This window comes from Xenopus laevis, chromosome 1L (genome assembly GCF_017654675.1).
Source record: "Xenopus laevis strain J_2021 chromosome 1L, Xenopus_laevis_v10.1, whole genome shotgun sequence".
NCBI classification, from domain to species: domain Eukaryota; kingdom Metazoa; phylum Chordata; class Amphibia; order Anura; family Pipidae; genus Xenopus; species Xenopus laevis.
The window spans coordinates 132,507,421-132,529,843 of record NC_054371.1 but is presented as its reverse complement, the minus strand read 5'-3'; the positions used below and the strand labels follow the sequence as shown (position 1 = coordinate 132,529,843).

General features: G+C 36.9%; 3 protein-coding genes across 3 annotated transcripts; all 3 read left to right on the top strand.

Moving 5' to 3' along the window:
- Positions 1 to 2,030: 2,030 nt before the first annotated feature.
- LOC108695452 (gamma-crystallin-2) lies at positions 2,031 to 3,928 on the top strand. The gene is made up of 3 exons (XM_041585894.1): positions 2,031 to 2,083; positions 2,982 to 3,224; positions 3,585 to 3,928. Exons 1-3 carry the CDS (start codon positions 2,075 to 2,077, stop codon positions 3,858 to 3,860), a joined length of 528 nt encoding a protein of 175 aa, XP_041441828.1. The 5' UTR covers positions 2,031 to 2,074; the 3' UTR covers positions 3,861 to 3,928.
- Positions 3,929 to 8,740: 4,812 nt separating this feature from the next.
- Positions 8,741 to 12,854, top strand: LOC108695447 (gamma-crystallin-2). Its single transcript, XM_018223967.2, has 4 exons — positions 8,741 to 8,792; positions 10,673 to 10,812; positions 11,962 to 12,204; positions 12,575 to 12,854. The coding sequence occupies exons 1-4, from the start codon at positions 8,741 to 8,743 to the stop codon at positions 12,848 to 12,850; spliced, it is 711 nt and encodes a 236-aa protein (XP_018079456.1). The 3' UTR covers positions 12,851 to 12,854.
- A 6,503-nt stretch (positions 12,855 to 19,357) lies between these two features.
- LOC108696894 (gamma-crystallin-2-like) lies at positions 19,358 to 22,064 on the top strand. Its single transcript, XM_018226596.2, has 3 exons — positions 19,358 to 19,438; positions 21,133 to 21,375; positions 21,714 to 22,064. Exons 1-3 carry the CDS (start codon positions 19,430 to 19,432, stop codon positions 21,987 to 21,989), a joined length of 528 nt encoding a protein of 175 aa, XP_018082085.1. The 5' UTR covers positions 19,358 to 19,429; the 3' UTR covers positions 21,990 to 22,064.
- Positions 22,065 to 22,423: the final 359 nt, after the last annotated feature.

Genomic DNA, 22,423 nt, shown 5'->3' with positions numbered 1-22,423 from the left:
TTACTACATTTTGGTCAGTAAGGCAGAATCTGAACCAAGTGTTATCTCATATTTGTGCATTAACTAACGTATTTATAATACACAAGAGCCATGAATATCCTGTAAATTATATCCTTATTAATGGTGCTTAGTGATGTTGATTCTTCACATGACAGTACCCCCTGTTGTAAAATATGAGGATATTTGAAGTGCCATGACTTGTATAGCACAAAACAAAAACTGTGGTACTGTGTTAGCCAGTAGCAAAAATAACGAATAAAAAAAACAAACAAATACAAAAAGTATTGTAGAAGTGATACCTATATTGGCTAACAAAAAAAATACATTGCTAGCTTTCAGAGAACCCTTCGTCAGGCAAGATCTATGAATTCAAATGTATGGAGTTATTTAATATATTAAGGTCCAGGTCATGGCTCATTCTTCCGCCTTTAACAACCACCTTTTGATTCAAGAGGAGACCTCCACTACTTGGGTGCCGCCAGGTCTTAACGTGAGTGGGGAGGAAGTTCTCTGCAGGCAAGGGAACCGAATGTGAAAGCTGAAATAGAGAACTAGGAGCGTGGTCAGAAACAGGCTGGGTCAATACCAATCAGGGAACAGATTCAAGGGATGAGAGAGTAGTCAAGGTCACAAGCCGAGTCAAACACACCAAAAAGAAGTACAACACAGGATCCGAGAGAATAGTCAAAAACACAGGCGAAGATCAGGACAGGCAGGGTCAGGAACAGAATAACACACTTGAAAATCGCACACAGGTACTATGAGAATAGACCTTACGTTGGGCAATGCACAAAGTCCACCTGCACCTTGAATTTTGCTCCGGCTGCACCGAATAAATCCGATAAACCCAGAGCGTGTGAACCTGGAAGAGAGAGGACCCGGCCCACAGCCTGGCTGCAGAGAAGAAAGGGAATACAGCGGGTGACCCTGCTATGGGTGCAACGGGTACCCCCATTGCACCCCCACTAGACCACCAGGGTGAGTTCTTACAGCCTTAATTTTGGGTCAGGTTTCATGTCACACTATGTGACCTGACTGAATCCAGACCCCTGGACTATTTACAACCCACCCTAATTCATTTTATTATCTCTATATTTGATCTCTATCTATCTGTATCTTTCTAATATCCAATATTGCCCATGAATACCTTTCACTGATCTAACAATGTATATGTTGTGCCTTTCCAGTTTTCATTTGTATTTTGCTTGACGAAGGGGCCTTGGTATTCCAAAAGCTTGCAATGTATTCTTATTATTAGCCAATATAGGAATCACTTCTACAATACTTTTTCTATTTGTTTGCTTTTTTCTATTTGTTATCATGCTTCGGCCTTGTGTTTTTATACATGTCAAGTAACCATATTGCATTCTGTCCTGGCACCTGGGGGGGACAGAATGAAAGGACAGATTGAAAACTATTAGTGATGGACGAATTTGCGCCGTTTCGATTAGCCGGAAAATGTGCAAATTTTGCGCGAAATACACAAAACGGAGAAAATTCATCGAAACCGCGCCGGCATCTCGTTTTTTTGGCAAAAATGCGCAGGTGTCCATTTTTTGACGCCAGCAAATTTTTGCAGCCGTTTGGTGAATCGCGCAAATTCGCCGCGAATTTGCGCCTGCCGAATAAATTCACCCATCACTAAAAACTATCCTTTTTAATATGAAAATTTCTTCTACTAATTTTTAACATGTGGTAGGGCTCCAGCAGATGCAAGAATTATAAAAGATGCAGTTTCTGTTCAGATCTATTTGGTTGGAATATTATCCTGCTTGATGGCCAAATCACCCACAATTGCACTGTTCGAAAAGCCCAAAGGACAGCTTACTGTAAAGCAACAGTACAATAGTGAATGGAATGCTATTTAGAGAAAGTAATGGAACACAGGTTCCAGTAAGCACAGACAAACAACTATCACAGAACAGCAAGAAAAAAACAATAAATGACAAAAGCTCTTTACATTTTTCTTTACTAGACAAAAAAATATATGTATGCAGTCAGCAGCAATCCAGCACATATATAAAGGTTCCCTCTTCACACCCTATAACTGTGCTGAAACTTCCATCCATTCAAAATGGGAAAAGTAAGTAAAAGGTGTTCAATATCATAACATTCCCTAATGATTTAGTTCAAATCTTTTCCTATAGTACGAGTAGAATAATCATAGTTGTATAATACAACTGAGGTGAACAATTTCATTTTTGTATAAGGTTTAAGATAAAAGAATGTCAACCATATATTAAGATCAAATAAATACAGTATGTACATGCAACTAATCAGATGTTATTATAAGTGTTAAAAAAGTTTCCGTTCAAATCGCTATCATTGCATTTCTGATTGATTTTAACAATGTTATAGAGCTACCAGTTATTACTCCCATCTATTATGCATGAAATACTTCTTGGAAAATGAAAGCATTTATATATTTGCATGTCTATTTTGCCTCTCTTGGATGCAGTGTATCAACAGCTTTCTCCTTACTAGAATAACTGAATACCAGGAAGCAGTTTACTATTAGATTAGATTTTGTTTATATTTTATATTTGGTTTTTTACATATTTTCTTATTTTATCAAGTCTCCATCTCTTCCATCTTACTTCACTTTGAAGTTCAAACCAGCATCTCCTTCACAATTTCAAATTCTACCAAAAATATATTTTTTTTAAAATCTGGACACCGAGGTCCCTTCTTCAGTATTCTTCTTTACTATTAACTAACAAAAAACCTCAGTATACAGAACGTTTTTATTCCCCCAAATGTAAGAGGTTTACTGAATATGTGACCATTAACAAGTTGATGCCAAGAAATATATTTTGTTACCATATTGCACTATAGTAGAGTTGTTCAATAGAGAGAAACACTTCATATTTCCAAATGTATGCACTGTATAATGTTTTATGCCTCGTTTACTAACAACAAATATATTGTTTAATTAATTCTTACCTCCAATGTTAATTTTAAAAAGCAATATCTTCCTGTAGATTTTCTTCTATGAGGAAAGGAACTTCCAAGGCCGCTGCTATGAGTGCAGCTCAGAATGTTCTGACCTGTCCTCTTACTTCAATCGCTGCAACTCTATTAGGGTGGAGAATGGCAACTGGATCCTGTATGAGCAGCCCAGTTACAGGGGACACCAGTATTATCTCTGGAAAGGAGAATATCCAGACTTTCAGAGATGGATGGGCTTCAATGACTACATCAGGTCCTGTCGCTTTATTCCCCAAGTAAGTGTTTTTAAATCTTTCTTCAAACCACCCTAGGTTGCAACAGTAGAAATAAATATTGCTGCTTCTATTGCAATTGTATTAATAATAATTAAATACTAACATATTAATATCTAACATTGCCATAGTACATAGTGTAGGAAAACCATGAACAACATGGTATCTTGGCACATGTTATAGTAAATTTTGATGCCAAACACAGTTAGATCATATTTACTTAACACTATCATTAAGGATAGATCTAAAAATCTCAGTGTAAAATAAAAACCTTAGAAATGTCAGCAATACACAGTAAATATTGTTCAGTGTCAGTGTTATCCCACAATATGTTTGTAATTGCACTTCTTTTCATTTTTAAAGCACCATGGCCAATATAAATTGAGAATTTATGAAAGAGGAGACTTCCAAGGAAAGATGATGGAGTTCTCTGATGACTGCCCCAATACTTATGATCGATTCAGTTTCCGTGACATTCACTCCTGCAATGTGTCTGATGGCCACTGGATGTTCTATGAGGAACCCAACTACAGGGGGCGTCAGTACTACCTGAGACCTGGAGAATACAGGAGATTCAGTGACTGGGGAGCCTCAACTGCCAGAATTGGCTCTTTTAGAAGAGTTCATCATATGTTATAACTCATTTGGGACATGTAACAATACAACTACAGGAAGTTTAACTTTCAATAAAAAAAATTAAATTCTGATTTATGTGTTTTAACTGCTTTTATAAACTGCATTTCTTTTCCTTTAAAATTTGTTTCAATTCCCAAAAAAAATCCAAAAATACTTTCACCACCACTTACACTGCACATATATGATCCATGTTGAATACAGGAAAGCCCCATAACTCTTTGGTGACTGCAAAGAGCTGTGGTTATGGGTGCAAGATAGATATCTTATAGGGGAAAGGGATCATAGCAACCATGAGCAACATTTCCAGAAATCTCTCTTAATGTTAGTAAATATGCTCCTGAGTTTGTGCAGGAACAGCAAACCATAGCAACCAAACAGCAGGTAGAATGAACTGTGCCTTTTATTACATATAGGATAAGTTTATTTCTAAAGTCTACCTTTATACCACTCCATTTGATGCTTGGCATTGCACATGGGGATTTAATATTTGATTGCCTATAATTTCCCATTTTCATTCCTGTGCTGTCATTGTTTCCAAAGACTTTTTGGAGGTCAACAGTTAGTATTCCAAACGAGAACGTAATTTTAAAAGAATCTGACAGCTTTTTTTCTCACTGAAATTCATATTGATTATTGTATGTAGACGCATGAATAAAATAAACCATCTGACTTATTCTGATCAGATTTTAGATTTCAGCAGGGGGGCTGATTTTGTAGGCAAACTCTCATGCTGTTGTATAACAAGATTTTTTTCTAGTAGAGAATTTTTGGTGAATTTTGAATTTGAAAGTTAGGATTTTCTGTCTATTCCTTGTCAAAGGAATATATGAAGGTTCATTTACTATGTCACACACAATGTGCAAAGTGCATAAAAAAGCCATAATTGCCCATATTTGCACTCTACCTACTTTGTGAATCTTTGTCAACATAGCCACAAATGCAGCTCATAGGTGTCACGGTTGGCACCCTAAATCCAGAACCAATGCATAGCACCTTGGTCTCGGCTCGTGCTTCTTAAATTGCGAAAAGGCTCCCCGCACGTGCCCTAAGGAACCAGCGCTGAGGTAGCCGGATGGCGCGGCAGGCGTCCCAGAAAGAGAGTCTTGCACCCCAGACCAAAACTGTTTAACAGAAGAATTGACAGAGGGTACAGGGGACAATGAACCAGAAAAAGAAAAAGCTTTGGGATGTAAACCATTAATAATAAAGAATGGAGATTCACCAGTGGAAGAATGAGTTGCATTATTGTAAGCAAATTCTGCCCAGGGTAATAGTTCAGCCCATGAGGACTAGTTACCAGACACATAGCACCTTAGAAATTGTTCAAGGGATTGATTAACCCTTTCAGTTTGACCATTTGTTTGAGGATGATATGCGGTAGAAAATGACAATGCGATTCCAACTAAAGAGCAGAATGCTCGCCAAAGTTTTGAAACAAACTGTACCCTCTATCAGAAACAATATTGACCGGAAACCCATGTAACTTAAAAATATTAGAAATGAATGACTCAGCCAAGGTTTTGGCAGAAGGGAGGTGTGGGAGGGAAATGAAATGTCTCATTTTGCTGAACCTATCCACCACCACCCAAATCACAGTTTTCCCCTGAGAAGGGGGAAGATCAACAATGAAATCCGTCGAAAGATGGGACCATGGTTTGTCAGGAATAGGTAGTGGCCTTAACAATCCCTGCGACAAATTCCTAGAGAATTTTGACCTCTGACAGACAGGTCAAGAATTAACAAAATTTTTAGCATCTTGCTTAAAGGAAGGCCACCATACATTGCGAGATAAAAGGGACATTGTTTTAGAGATGCCCGTATGTCTCGCCATTTTAGAAATGTGGGCTTCACCCAGAACCTGTTCCCTAAACTCCACAGGTGCAAAAAACCTCCCGGGGGGAGTTTCTACAGGGGCAGAAGATTGAACTGGGGATAATAGTGTGGCAAGGTCTGATCACAGAGCTGCCACAATTAATTCACTTGGAATGATGGGAATGCACTCACTGGATCAGATGAGTTGGATTCGAAACTTCTAGAGAGTGCATCCACCTTAGTGCTTTTAGAACCAGGTCTAAATGTAAGAGAAAAATTAAACCGGGTACAAACAAAGCCCATCTGGCCTGTCTAGGATTCAATGGCCTAGGAGACTCAATATACAGCAGGTTTTTATGGTCAGTAAAGACCGTTATCATATGCTTAGCCACCTCCAACAGGTGTCGCCATTCCTCAAAGGCCCATTTGATAGCCAACAATTCTCTGTTTCCGATATCATAATTAGCCTCAGCAGGTGAAAATTTTTGGATATTGGATGCCTTTGGGAAAGGACTGCCCCTGCCCCAACCTCTGAGGCATCTACCTTGAAAAAGACAGGAAGAGTGGTGTCAGGGTGATGAAGAATGGGGGCAGACACAAATTCTTTTTTGAGGAATTCAAATGCTTGAATAGCCTCGGGGGGCCATATGCTCGGATCTGCACCTTTTTTTGTTAGATCAGTGATAGGAGCCACTATGAGGGAGAAGTTCTTAATGAATTGACAATAATAGTTGGCGAACCCTAAGAACCTTTGGGTTGCACGCAAGGAAAGAGGTTGGGCCCAGTCCAGTACAGTTTTAACTTTCCCAGGATCCATTTCTAGACCCTTACTGGAGATGTTGAACCCCAAAAATTGAACAGAAGAAACCTCAAAGATGCACTTCTCAAGTTTTGCGAAAAGATTATTTTTTCTTAACCTGAGTAATACTTCCCATACATGTTTTTTTTTTTTATAAAAACATTTTTATTCGAGCAATAGTCCGGTGTGATGTTACCATCTCAAAGAATTTACACTTGTTCTGTACAGTTCAAGAAGGTTTACAATGCAGAAGTACATACTAACAGTGCGATAAGGCATTGACAGATAGATCATATAGTACATATATAGTTGTTACTGGCAAATTCTATTTTGTACATTCCGAGTTGCCATCACGATAGATATATAACGAGATGTAGACGTAAATGCAGGTTATACAGTCATATGAACGGTCTTTTCAATTTGTGTAAAACTTATTAACATATATAACACATTAACCTTTTGTTTTTATAACCAATATAGTAGTGATAATCAATTCACTTTCTCTTTGTCTATTTTCAGGTCTCATTTTGTCTACAATGCTGCGGTGCCGGAGGCCTAAGCTATACGTTGTACACTTTCAGTTACAAGTTAATAGGAGGGTCTCCCCTCACAGTTCTTGTGGTATACCATTCTGTATATTGGAAGCATTCATGTAACTTCACCTTTACTGTTTGTGGGATAACCTCAATAAACGTCTCCCAAGTATCAAAAAATCTTTGAACTATTGTGTTTTTGTTGAGAGACGTTTCTACCCAGTCTATGTAAAAGACTCTGACTAGTTTTTCCAGAAAGAGTTTGATAGTAGGAGGGGTAGGAGATATCCAAACTTGCAGTATCGTTTTCTTTGCCACTGCCGTAATAATCAGTAGAAGCCTTTTCGCACCCCGCGTGATTTTGGTGTGGATATTCAGAGTTATGCCCCAAAGTGCCCAGGCTGCTGACAGTGGGATATAATTGACCAAATGTCTCGTTGCATAGTCTCGTACCTGGTTCCAGAACCTTCGTATAAATGGACATGCCCACAGACAATGTATGAGGTTGGCCCTGGTTTGTCCACATTTCGGGCAATCACTGCTCTCCCTCCTACTCATTTTGAAAAGTATTTCTGGAGTCAGATAAGTTCTGTGCAACAGGTTGAGAAACATTTCCCTGTAGATACTTGAGGGTAAGGTATACCATGATTGTTTGTACATTCTAAATACGTCCATTGTCAATTCTGGAATATCTATCGTCCATTGTTTGGGTCCTGCAGGTAGGCTGTCATAGTCAATGTTGTCCTGTAAGAATTTATAGTTTTGTGAGATAGCTCCTCTAGTAGAGTTGGTTCTTAAGAGAAGTTTGTCTAAAGAATTATCCCAATCTTTGTCTGTTAAGAGTCTAATGGTCCTACTGGTATACATCTGAGCTAGTAGGAAGGCAAATATGTTGTGCCGAGCAAAGGGAAATTTGGTTTGAAATTGTATAAGCGTTGAAGGTTTACGGGTGCTAATTTCAGTCAGTTGGCGGCCATACATGTTTTTGATGGTCACTCAGGTTAGAGGAAAAAATTTAAATATCGTCACGATAGACCACTACGAATAAACCCAGCAGGTCCCGGAAGATGTCATTGACTAATTCCGGAACACTGCGGGGGCGTTACAAAGACCAAATGGCATTACCAGATATTTGTAGTGGCCATCCCTGGTGTTAAAGGTCGTTTTCCACTCATCCCCTTCCCTGATACGGATGAGGTTATATGCACCTCTAAGATCAAGCTTGGAATAAATATTGGCATTTTTAACCTGATCAAATCATTCGGAAATCAGAGGAAGGGGTAACAACAAAAAGAAACCCACAACGGCAGGGGGAAACTGAGGTATAATTTGCATGCCTCCTGGAATACAAAAAATTGGTCCTATCCCCACTAAATTTCTCGGGAAAGAGATTTTGGGTTCATGGGGTTTTTGACCCATCCCGGCAGGAGAACCCACAGGAACGGACACAGGAGTAGTGACTACTGGACTCAGTGACTGTTGTGAAGTGTCCAGTCGTCGAGTCAAATTATGGAAGCCTTGCATAAAATAATCCTGCTTCTGTTCGTGATCCTCCAAGCCCTGTAACAGAGTGGTAAGGAGCGGCAGCAGCGGCGTGACCTTCTTCATCCATAGTGGCCCATTATAATGTCACGGTTGGCACCCTAAATCCAGAACCGATGCCAAGTACCCTGGTCTCGGCTCGTGCTTCTGCCTGTAGCAGCCGCCTTTGGCCTCGAGAGGAGCGCTTAGCTACTCAGATGCCGCCAGGTCTTATAACAAGAAGTGCAAGGCTGGCGTCATCACGCCACGGTACATAAGCGTCCCCTCTCCATGTAAATTGTGTGTCATCAGAGGCAGCAGGAGATGAAGACAACTTCAGGGTTTTGTCCTTATCACCTGCTCTAAGGCAGGCGATAAGGAAAGTACTAACATTGCTCTCTGCAGGGATGGATTTCAAGTTGCCTGCACACCTAGGCCTCTAACCACTCGCAAGCTGCCTGCACCACCCCTCAAACCAGACCCCCCCAAATTGCACTCCATCTGCTCAAAATCCTCACACCAACCTGCTTCTCACGTCAGCTTCTTTGTAATTTCTTTCCCATCGGCTCTGCCTCTCTTGACGTGGCTAGCGGGCGTCCTACCCACAAATCCAGGCCTGAACCTCTGCATGGGGTACCATTTTTAAAATACCGCTAATCCAATAGTGTCTCTAATAAGACTGATAGGCAGATATTTTTGCCTTTTTCCTACTGGTTGAACTTTTCGTCGATTCTAAAACTTTGATATTCTGTTGTTTGCATGGGGACATTATTGTGCTGAAACAAGAAGGAACTTCACACAAAATGATCCACAAGTTAGAAAGCATTATGCAATTGTCAAGAATGTCATTATATTCTATAACATTAAGGTTTGGTTTCAATGAAACCAAGGGATCCAAATGCAAATATAACACAATAAACTTCTCCTGTAAATAATAAACATATGGAAAATGCCTAATTCAGAAAAAAAACTATAGCAATTAGGGAATAAAATGGACATTCTTACATTTCAATAAATTCTAATAATAAATTACAGTTGTCCAAAGCTACATGGTGTTGTGACTCCTAGATTCCTACCTTTCTTCCTTTTGGTTTATTGTTTATAGTTTAATAAATCTGGGTCAAAAAATATGGTTAATCTAAAGGTGGCCACACACTGACCATAGAGGTCGATAGTGTACAGTAGTTCATACATGGTATGACTACATTTCTGTTGTTCCAATTACTCAGGCTAACTGACCAAAACTTACCAACAGCAAGAAATAATAAAAGAAATAGACCAAAAAACTTTAAAATCTGCTTCAAATAGTTCAAGTTGAAAAGCTAGGAAAAGTTAAAAAAATTTTTTATTTTAAGTAGTCATATTTGATTCTTTTCTTTGGGGATGTTTTGGGACAGAGCAATTTATGATGCAAATGTCATCTATGGGGACTAACCTAAATGGTACAAATTTGTATGCACATTACTACATTTTGGTCAGTAAGGCAGAATCTGAACCATGTTTTATCTCTTATTTGTGTATGTATGTATGTATATATATTTTTATTTGTAAAGCGCTCCTCGAGGGCAAAGCACTGTACATCAAAACAATAAATTAGTAGTAACAAACCCATTGCACTCCCACTAGACCACCAGGGTGAGTTCTTACAGCCTTAATTTAGGGTCAGGTTTTATGTCACACTATGTGACCTGACTGAATCCAGACCCCTGGACTATTTACAACCCATCCTAATTCATTATATTATCTCTACAATTTATCTCTATCTATCTGTATCTTCCTAATGCATTGCTCATGAATACCTTTCACTGATCTAACAGTGTATATGCTGTGCCTTTCCAACTTTCATTTGTATTTTGCCTGACAAGGGGCCTTGGTATTCCAAAAGCTTGCAATGTATTCGTATTGTTAGCCAATATAGGAATCACTTCTACGTACTTTTTGTATTTGTTTGCTTTTTTGTACTTTGTACTTTTTGTATTTGTTATCATGACTTGTATAAAAACATTCGGGCCCTGGCCTTGTATTTTTATATGGTCATGGAACCGTATAACCATACTGCATTCTGTCCTGGCACCTAGGGGGGGACAGATTGAAAGGACAGATTGAAAACTATCCTTTTTAATATGAAAATTTCTTCTAGTAATTTTTAGCATGTGGTAGGGATCCAGCAGATGCAAGAATTATAAAAGAAGCAGTTTCTGTTCATATCTACTTGGTTGGAATATTATCCTGCTTGATGGCCAAATTACCCACAATTGCACTGTTTGAAGAGCCCAAAGGACAGCCTACTGTATGTAAAGCAACAGTACAATAGTGAATGGAATGCTATTTAGAGAAAGTAATGGAACACAGGTGCCAGTAAGCACAGACAAACAACTGTCACAGAACAGCAAGAAAAAAACAATAAATGACAAAAGCTCTTTACATTTTTCTTTACTAGACAAAAAAATATATGTATGCAGTCAGCAGCAATCCAGCACATATATAAAGGTTCCCTCTTCACACCCTATAACTGTGCTGAAACTTCCATCCATTCAAAATGGGAAAAGTAAGTAAACGGTGTTAAATATCATAACATTCCCTGAAATCTTTTCCTATAGCACGAGTAGAATAATCATAGGTGTGTGATACCGCTGAGGTGAAAGATTTCATTTTTGTGTAAGGTTTAAGATAAAAGAATGTAAACCATATATTAAGATCAAATAAATACAGTATGTACATGCAACTAATCAGATGTTATTATAAGTGTTAAAAAAGTTTCAGTTTAAATCTCTATCATTGCATTTCTGATTGATTATAACAGTGTTATAGAGCTACCAGTTATTACTCCCATCTATTATGCATGTAATACTTTTTGGAAAATGAAAGCATTTATATATTTGCATGTCTATTTTGCCTCTCTTGGATGCAGTGTATCAACAGTTTTCTCCTTACTAGAATAACTGAATACCAGGAAGCAGTTTACTATTAGATTATATTTTGCTTATATTTTATATTAGGTTTTTTACATATTTTCTTATTTTATCAAGTCTCCATCTCTTCAATTTTACTTCACTTTGAATTTCAAAACAGCATCTCCTTCAAAATTTCAAATTCTACCAAAAATATTTTTTAAAAAAAAAAAAATCATAACACTAAGGTCCCTTCTTTAGTATTCTGCTATACTTTAAACTAACAACAAACCTCAGTATACAGAACGTTTTATTCCCCTAAATGTAAGAGGTTTACTGAATATGTGACCATTAACAAGTTGATGCCAAGAAATATATTTTGTTACCATATTGCACTATAGTAGAGTTGTTCTATATGAGAGAAACACTTCATATTTCCAAATTTATGCACGGTATAATGTTTTATACCTCATTAACTACCAATAAATATATTGTTTAATTAAGTCTTACCTCCAATGTTAATTTTAAAAAGCAATATCTTCCTGTAGATCTTCTTCTACGAGGAAAGGAACTTCCAAGGCCGCTGCTATGAGTGCAGCTCAGAATGTTCTGACCTGTCCTCTTACTTCAATCGCTGCAACTCTATCAGGGTGGAAAATGGCAACTGGATCCTGTATGAGCAGCCCAGTTACAGAGGACACCAGTATTATCTGTGGAAAGGAGAATATCCAGACTTTCAGAGATGGATGGGCTACAATGACTACATCAAGTCCTGTCGCTTTATTCCCCAAGTACGTGTTTTTAAATCTTTCTTCAAACCACCCTAGGTTGCAACAGTAGGAATAAATATTGCTGCTTCAGTAGGAATAAATATTGCTGCAATTTTATTAACAATAATTAAATACTAACATATTTATATCTAACATTGCCATAGTACATAGTGTAGGAAAACCATGAACAACATGGTATCTTGGTACATGTTATAGTAAATTTTCATGCCAAACACTGTTAGATTTACTTAACAATATTATTAAGGATAGATCTAAAAATTTCAGTGCAAAATAAAAACCTTAGAAATGTCAGCAATACACAGTAAATATTGTTTAGTGTCAGTGTTATCCCACAACATGTTTGTAATTAAACTTCCTTTCATTTTTAAAGCACCATGGCCAATATAAATTGAGAATTTATGAAAGAGGAGACTTCCAAGGAAAGATGATGGAGTTCTCTGATGACTGCCCCAATACTTATGATCGATTCAGTTTCCGTGACATTCACTCCTGCAATGTGTCTGATGGCCACTGGATGTTCTATGAGGAACCCAACTATAGGGGGCGTCAGTACTACCTGAGACCTGGAGAATACAGGAGATTCAGTGACTGGGGAGCCTCAAGTGCCAGAATTGGATCTTTTAGAAGAGTTCATCATATGTTATAACTCATTTGGGACATGTAGCAATAAAACTACAGGAAGTTTAATTTTCAATAAAAAAAATTAAATTCTGATTCATGTGTTTTAACTGCTTTTATAAACTGCATTTCTTTTCCTTTTAAATTTGTTTAAATTCCCCAAAAAAAAATAGTTTCACCACCACTAACATTGCACATATATGATCCATGTTGCATACAGAAAAGCCCCACAACTCTTTGGTGACCGCAAAGAATTGTGGTTACGGGTGCAAGATAGATATCTTATAGGGGAAAGGGATCATAGCAACCATGAGCAACATCTCCAGAAATCTCTCCAGATATTTATCTCCAATGTTACTGAACTGTTCACCTGTTTAAATGTAAACATCTTAGTTGTTAGGGGTTACTGCTACTTGGCAAACTTGGTGCCTTTTATTACATATAGGGTAAGTTTATTTCTAAAGTCTACCTTTATACCACTCCATTTGATGCTTGGCATTGCACATGGCAATGTAATATTTGATTGCCTATAATTTCCCATTTTCATTCCTGTGCTGTCATTGCTTCCAAAGACTTTTTGGAGGTCAACAGTTAGCATTCCAAATGAGAACGTAATTTTAAAAGAATCTGACAGTTTTTTTTCTCACTGAAATTCATATTGATTATCGGATGTAGACGCATGAATAAAATGAACCATCTGACTTATTCTGATCAGATTTTAGATTTCAGCAGGGGGGCGGATTTTGTAGGCAAACTCTCATGCTGTTGTATAACAAGATTTTTTTCTAGTAGAGATAAAATCTGAGGCACAAAATCTAATCACAATCTTCCATGTAGTTTAGTCTTGAAACAATACTGAGCAACCACAGCATTTGCCACACAGTGGTAAATTTTGAATTTGAAAGTTAGGTTTTTCTGTCTATTCCTTGTCAAAGGGAATATATGAAGGTTCATTTACTATGCTCTAAGGAAGATGATAAGGAAAGTGACATTGCTCTCTGCAGGGATGGATTTCAAGTTGCCTGCACGCCTAGGCCCCTAACCACTCGCAAGCTGCCTGCACCACCCCTCAAACCCGACCCCCCAAATTGCACTCCATCTGCTCACAGTCCTTATACCAACATGCTTCTGTAGTCAGCTTCTTTGTAATTTCTTTCCCGTCTGCTCTGCTTCTTTTGATGTGGCTAGCGGGCGTCCTACCCACAAATCCAGGCCTGGCTCTCTGCATGGGGTATCATTTTTAAAATACCGCTAACCCAATAGTGTCTCTTATAAGACTACTGGTTGAACTTTTCCTCAATTCTAAAACTTTTATAGATATTCTGAAAACTTTTCTTGAAATTCTGAACAATTTCTATTCCTTTTCTACAGAACTAAATAAATTATAGTGATCTCATTCATTTACCAAAGAATGTCCATACTTGTTTTTTTGCCATAAAGTGTTCAGTGGGCTCCAAATTAATTCCAGGTAAAATCTTTTAATAATATATTTTAAATATAATTATTTAAATATAATTTTTCGGTGCTTGGAAAATTTAGGGCAGTAAAAGACTATGATACATTTCTGCAGCACATATTTTTTAGAGTTTTTCTAAAATTGTCAATGTGGTATAATTGATTTGACCGCTCTAATTGGTCATATTCCATTCTTTTTTGTTGGCTGAGCTATAAAACCCTAGCAATTCTAAGTCATTGAAAAAACAACAAGCAATGTATCATACAATAGGGAGAGTGGCCAGAATGGTACAAATCTTTTTCCACATAGCTACTAATTGGTAACACACAAAATATTTGTTAAATCAATAATATCAAACAATTTATATATTTTTCTACAAGCTAATTTATATATGTATAATACACAAGAGCATGACTATTCTGTGAATTATACAGGTCATGTATAAATTTTAGTAGGGGGTACATTCAGAGCCTGGCCAGACCCGACAGGCGCCCTAGGCAACTTTCCCGACCCAGTGCCGACTGAGCGCGTGCATGTGCGAACTGTTACGTCTACGCACATGCGCGAGTTGACACGCGCACACATCACCTCACATCACATGCACGCATGCGCGGAAGCACTAATTGCCATGTGCAGAAGTGCAATAACACAGGGAAAGATGCAACCTGACAATGGGGTAGGCGCCCTAGGCACGTGCCTACTCTGCCTACCCCTTGGCCCGGCCCTGGGTACATTATTCATTACAATCTACAGGTAGGCATTGGAATCCTCAAACACTGCTCCTGACCTGCATTCACCTGCTACAATGGCCCTATAAGTGTGGGTGGGAGAGGCTAGAGTCCTGCATTGGGAACTCATAGAATACCCACAAAATGGTCAGGTTTTGGGCATAAATTTGTGATTACCTGATTGTGTGTATAGTCCGCAGGTAACTTATCTGGGTACCCGATTACATTGCAGGATTGGACCCTCCTGCCCACCCCTGTGGTAAAAATCCTTGTCCTGCCTAGTGAAATATATAACGCTGTTACATCATTTCCAGTTACCAGTGGCATTACTTCCTGTTTTGAGGGTGCCACGTCGGGAGATAATTAAGCTATTTGGGGATCAGGTAGCGTGTCTGGTTAGCTGAGCATAATAGGTTGGAGGCGTGAGTCGGCTAGTAGGTCATTGGGTTCCAGTCGGGCATGGGTCTGCCCCATTGGCCTTAAGATTGTTGGTTGCCTAATTATTTCCACAGCTCTGTTCCTATGCACATGTCTCTGTCACAGTAATTAATTTTCTTCCTCAAGCCTTTCTCTGTTTTCTGCCCCTGCCCTGTCTCCGTGTTCTGCGATTCTGGCCCCTGCCTGTGGATTCTAGCAAATGCAAGAGGAACTGCCATAAGATGCCATAGATGGTCACTATTTATTGGGCCTGTGGAGGGGGCTGTTTGGGCCTCTGTGTACTTGGAATGCCTATTTCATATCCCAGTCCAGACCTGGTTCTGGGATATGTCCCTATCTTCATGTTCTGCCCCTGCCTGTTGCAACCTCTATCTCTTTGTGTTTGACCTGCGATATTTCAATATTCCTCTCTTTGCTTCCACTCCTTTTCACTCGACGGGTAGGGGTGCAGTGGTCATGGAACTCTTCAGTGACCTTATAACTTTATATATTTTACAGTAGGAGTTTCATTATTCCCTCTCTTTTAATAATGTTGAGCATCAGTATTTCCAAGTCAGTAGTTTCAGGGTGGTAGCTATTCTATACTGTAGCTGCATCAGCCTGGAATTGGTCAGGTCATTTTGTCCTGTCCTGAAAAATTATTCTGCCAAAAGTAAGCATATGGTTGTGAGATGCAGTTTTATCTCTGCAATATTAAAATGTACTTGATACTGATATTATGCTGCCAAATTACACAATATTGGACTGTTTGGAGAGCTCTAAGGTCTAAGGCCTATGTATACAGCCATGTTTCAGTAGTTCATGAACTGGAAATGTAGGGTGGTGTAAAATGCTGGAAAACAGATGCCAAAAGGTGACACAAGCTCTTTACATTTTCCTTGCTACACAAAAAATATATGTATACAGGCAGCAGCAATCCAGGATATGTATAAAGGCTGCCTCTTCACACCATATAACTGTGCTGAAACTTCCATCCATTCAAAATGGGAAAGGTAAGTAAAAGGTGAAAATTATCATTACATTTCCCAATGATGTTAAAGAAATGTACTAAACCTTGGCTTCTACTTACATCATTGTACAAGTAGAGCAATATCGGGTATGTATATCAATAAAGGTGAAAGATTTAATTATTGTTTTTTTAAGATTAAAATATTAATCAATGTTAAAATATTTCAAGCCTAAATAAAAATGACAATTAATCATATGTTATTATTCAGGCAGATTTATCAAAGTCTGAGTTTGTGAAAATAAAATAAGCGAGTGCCGAAAAAATTTAACAAAACTCACCAAACTTTTTTCTCGAATACGAGAAAAATTTGCACATTGTTGTTAATCAAATTTTCATTCATTTTCAATGAGGTTGAAAAATATCCCAGGATGTGTTTCTTGGTAGAAAAAGTGCAAGAACAAGCGCACTCAATGAAAACAGTTTATTTTTTTATTTTTTAAAAAAGTTGCACAAAATAATTTTGCACGCTGAACCGAACACAATAAGTTGAGGAAATATTAAGTCAAAGTGTGGAATTTCTTCCTCCTGAAATACAAAGTAGCAATAATTTTAACTGCCCAAAATCTCATTCCAAAACCAAAGGTGGTAATATGAAAGTTGATCCTCCCTCTATAATCACTTTTCACCACATGATGGAGATTGTTAGTTTTAGGGTTGAGGTCAAGGATTGTATACCTTTGATTGCTTATTTAAAAACATCTCTATAAATAATTCCTAAACTGACATTACTTCTGGTGACCGTTTGGAATGCAGCAGTTAGCATTCTGAGGACATCTTTATAAAAGACAGTCTGGATGCATTTGGTTAAAATGTGTCTGGATATGTTTGTCAATATAGTGTACATTTGCAACCACTTGTGGCACAAGAAAGAATTACTTCATGATACAAAACCAAAACACTTCCAATACATTTCTTTTCCAGTTTGTACATGTGAAAAACACATCTTTTGAATGCCTAATTCAGCCATAAGATATTGGGAATAAAGGGGCAGTTAAAGGTTTTTGAATCATACATTAAATTTGGATAAAAGTCACAATTCCAAATTTTCTTGTTCCTCAATATTTTTTCAGATCTACGTAAAAAAACTTGTTTAATCCAAAACATAGTAAACACAAGAAAACTAAGGGAACAAATGCAAAGCAGGACCATGCACGAGCACTTATTCTCCTATATTGTGTACCATAATAAAATATCCAGAACCTGAAACTTGTGTTACCCTGAGCAGAGGATTACCATGACCTTATTTGAGGGCTAAATTACACAAGAGATGTTTGTATTCACATGTTATAATCACAATCAAAACACACAGCAATCCAAAAGGAAAACTGCATAATAAAGTACCATCCACCAGGATAAAGTCTGATGGAGTCTAAAATACTTTTTTACTCACTGTAATACATTGACTTTTACATGTACAGTAGATGCACAAATACACAGTCTACCTTTATCTTAACAGATTTTAAATTACAGAATAAGAATCAGATTTTGGAGGATCCCACAAAATTGAGAGCTGTTGTACAACAAAATGTTGTGGGTCACCACAACATCTGATCAACATAACCCACATCATTTAGCCTTGAAGCAAAATTAATAAACTACAATTGTTACATCATTTAGTTGAATCAAAACTGTATGTACTATTGGAAGGAAGCTAATTTTCATGTTGGTAAATTGGACATTCATAAGTCATCATTTTCTGTCTGTTTCTGATCAAAATGGAGTTATACTGTTTTATAATGCAATTCTTCACAGCATCATAAATAAATATTGCCATTTGTCTTGATGCATTAAAAATATCTATAACCCCATAGTATCTTTTTAAAGAAGACTGAGGGGAAGATTCTTCCAGCTGGTTAAAAGTACTTCTCTACTTCCGTCATTCTTTTCAATTAAAAATGCCCAAACATACTACAATTTAGTGTATAACTTGCATTTATGTTATTTCTATCAAAGTGAATAACCTTAAACATACAATGATTTCCCCTCAGTTTGCTGCTCTAATATAGCCAAATCACTCTGCAATTTAATAGGCACAATTAAGTATCATCAGCAGATACAGATACCTAAAATGTTCACTTCAAGATCATTAATAAAGAAGTTAAAACGTTAAAAGTGGCAAGGACAGTTCCTTGTGGTACACCGCTAATAACAGTTATACAAGTAATAAACCTAGTAGTAAAAAACTTTGAGCATATACACTGCCACCCTAGGTCTCTGTTGTTAAAAACCATCCTGGCAAACTGATAGAGATTTGTCCAATGCCTTATTTCCACTTCTAACTGCTTTCTTAGCAGTGATGTCAAACTAACAGGTCTACAATTCTCAGGCTGAGAGTGGGATCCCTTTTTGAATAGTACCGCCACATTGGCAAATCATAAATCTCTCTGAACCAATCCAGACCTCAAAGAATCCAGAAAAAAATAAGTAAAGAGGTTTGGCAATTACAAATCTTTTTTAATACCCTGGGATTAATACCATCCAGTTCTGGACCCTTGTTTACCTTCACATGTTCTAGTCTCTTTTGAATTTCTTTCTTCTTTTTCCCTCTGATGGGTTTTTTCTATTTTGTTGTAAGGTTTGTATGTAATGTTGCACCCACTACTACAATGATATTTCTAATGAACTCTTGTATTAAATGTAAATAAACATAACTTGAACTTGAGATCTACTTGTTTGAAAAAAAAAATAGCCAAATGACACATTATTGAACTGTTGGGCAAACCCTGAGGTCAGCCTGCGTACAGACATGTTACAATAGTGAATGATCTGCTGTTTAGAGAAAGTGATGGAATACAGGTCCCAGTAAGCACATTGTTACAAAACAGCAAGAAAAAAAACAATGAATTACAAAAGGTCTTTACATATTTCTTTACTAGACAAAAAAACTGCATGTCTGCAGTCAGCAGCAATCCAGGACATATATAAAGACTGCTACATCACATCCTATTACTGTGCTGAAACTGCCATTCGTTTAAAATGGGAAAGGTAAGTAAAATATAATACATTTCCTAATGATGTTAAAGAAAATTTATTTAAGCCTTTGGTTACTGCTTACATTATGCTGCAAGTAGAGTGTATCAAACGCCTTTATCTTTACTAGGATAAAGATTTCATTATTGTGTGGGCTTTAAGATTGAAGGATGCAAATCATATTTTAAGCCCACATTAAAATTGCAGTTAATCAGATTTAATTATTAGTGTTAAACAGAGCCCTTGCAACCCTTAAAACGCAATATACTTGCATTTAACATTATGCTTTTAAATCTATTACACATATTACACATATTCCAATTAATTTAATATAGATCTTGTTCATGATGTATAGTATAGCTGATCAAATATTGGATTATATTTTGCTTATAATTATTGTGTATCTTGTCTCTGTCCTGTCTTTTCCAATCTCTCATGTAGAAACACATACAATCAATTCTCTTGTAGAAATAATTCAAAATCACTTAAAAGGGATGTATAGTCATTTTTAAAAATGTATGTATAGATTCTTACATAGAGTAACCAGATACTCACCATACCATATGTCAGGTTTGCATACTCAGAAAAGAAAACTTTTGTCTTAGACACGAGTGGTATCACAAAAAAATCTTTTTACTGTTTAAAAAATCAATTTGCCAGTTACAACAATGTTTACAACAAGAACATCAGCATATATAACAATGATATACATAGCACCCAATGGTGTGTACAAGGCAGAAAGAAAACAACAAGGAACGGATACACCTGCAAAAAATGGCAGGTGTATCTGCTTTCTTCTGTTATCTGCCTTGTGATTTTACTTGGGCCCTATGTATATCATTGTTATACATACTGATGTTCTTGTTGTAAACATTGTTGTAACTGCCAAATAGATTTTTTAAACAGTAAAAAGATTTTTTTTGTGATACCACCCGTGTCTTTACCCAGCCCCACTGAATATTATTTTCATTAAATTTAATGAGTTTATGGCAAAAATATTTTTTGTTTTGTATTGCCACATTGCAGTGTACTTCATACATACTGTAACAAATATACTGTACATACTGTAGTTGTTCTATATCAGTATCTTTCAAAATCTTAACAAAATAATGTATGCTGTATATTGCTTTATACCTATGGTTACTTAGAATTAACTGCCAGGATATGTTTTATCTGTAAAATAGCTTTTACTAAACTTAACAACCAGAAACAGATTGACTATTATTATATTTATTATAATTTGTTTATATTTCATATTTAAGTTCTAGTTTTTTTTTGTGTTAATCGCATCTCTGTTCTATGGTTTCCAGTTTTTTTATATATATATATAAGTAACTCAGTACAACTACACTGGGGTCCCTTCTTCATTTGTAATATTATAAGCCTTTTCAACTCAAAACCTCAGTATACAGAAAGTTTACATATTTTCACTAAAAGTTAGAGATTTACTTTTTCTGTCAAAGAAAACATTTTACATCAATGCTTCTATTAGTTATTGAGCATCTGACAATTTATTAACAGAGATGCCACCAAATGTATTTTGTTAAATTGTACTTTAGTATACTGTAGGTGTATAATTATCTTCACAGCTAAATACAGTATGTGCACTGGATATTGTTTATCCCTACAGTATGGTAACATTCATGACCAAAATATGCACTTAATTTTTATCTGTAATATAGTTTTTAATAAGCAATGTCTTCTTTCAGATCTTCTTCTACGAGGAAAGGAACTTCCAAGGCCGCTGCTATGAGTGCAGCTCAGAATGTTCTGACCTGTCTTCTTACTTCAATCGCTGCAACTCTATCAGGGTGGAGAATGGCAACTGGATCCTGTATGAGCAGCCCAGTTACAGGGGACACCAGTATTATCTCTGGAAAGGAGAATATCCAGACTTTCAGAGATGGATGGGCTTCAATGACTACATCAGGTCCTGCCGCTTTATTCCCAATGTAAGTGCTTTAAAAAATGGTTCCATAAAGCCTTTGAACTGCTTTTGCTACAAATTTAATAATAACTATCCCATATTAGCGTATTAATATCTAACAATGACATAATAAATAAAGTAGAATCAGAAAACCATCAACATGGTAGCTTGCTACATTTTTTCTAAATAATGATTGTAGATACTGCTGGAAGATATTGTTTTGATGCACATATTAAGAAAAGACCACACAAAAGCACAGTGTAAAAAATCTTACAAATGTTAGAAATAAATATTGTTTCGTGTCAGTGATTGCTTATCACACAACAGATGTATTTGTAATTACATTTATTTTCATTTTTACAGCACAATGGTCAATATAAAATGAGAATCTATGAAAGAGGAGACTTCCAAGGGCAGATGATGGAGTTCTCTGATGACTGCCCCAATACTTATGATCGATTCCGTTTCCATGACATTCACTCCTGCAATGTGTCTGATGGCCACTGGATGTTCTATGAGGAACCCAACTATAGGGGGCGTCAGTACTACCTGAGACCTGGAGAATACAGGAGATTCAGTGACTGGGGAGCCTCAAGTGCCAAAATTGGATCTTTCAGAAGAGTTCATCATATGTTTTAAATCATTTGTGACCTATAACACAGCAATTATAGTTATTTATGTTTTCAAATAAAATAACTATTACATTTAAACATCCCTAATTTATGTGCTTTAACTGCTATTTTATGGCTTTTTCAGCCTCTCTTTTGGTTCCTCAGACATATTTTTACTGTCTCCCACAATTCCATTTGTGGATATATGTTGTTTAAAGGCAGTGCTTACCTACTAAAATTAACTATGTTGCAGATAAGGATGGACTGATACCTAGTTCACAAAAGGTGCAGCATCTCAGTCCAGTGCAAGTCTGGTATTTTTCTTCTGATGGCCTCATTGGGAAAAAATTTACAACATAAATAGCTAAGAACCACCAAACATATTGTAGATGTTTATGAGTAGACCAATACATGTATTTATTAAAGGTGTATGTATTCAGGGGTCAAAGCTGGAATAATATT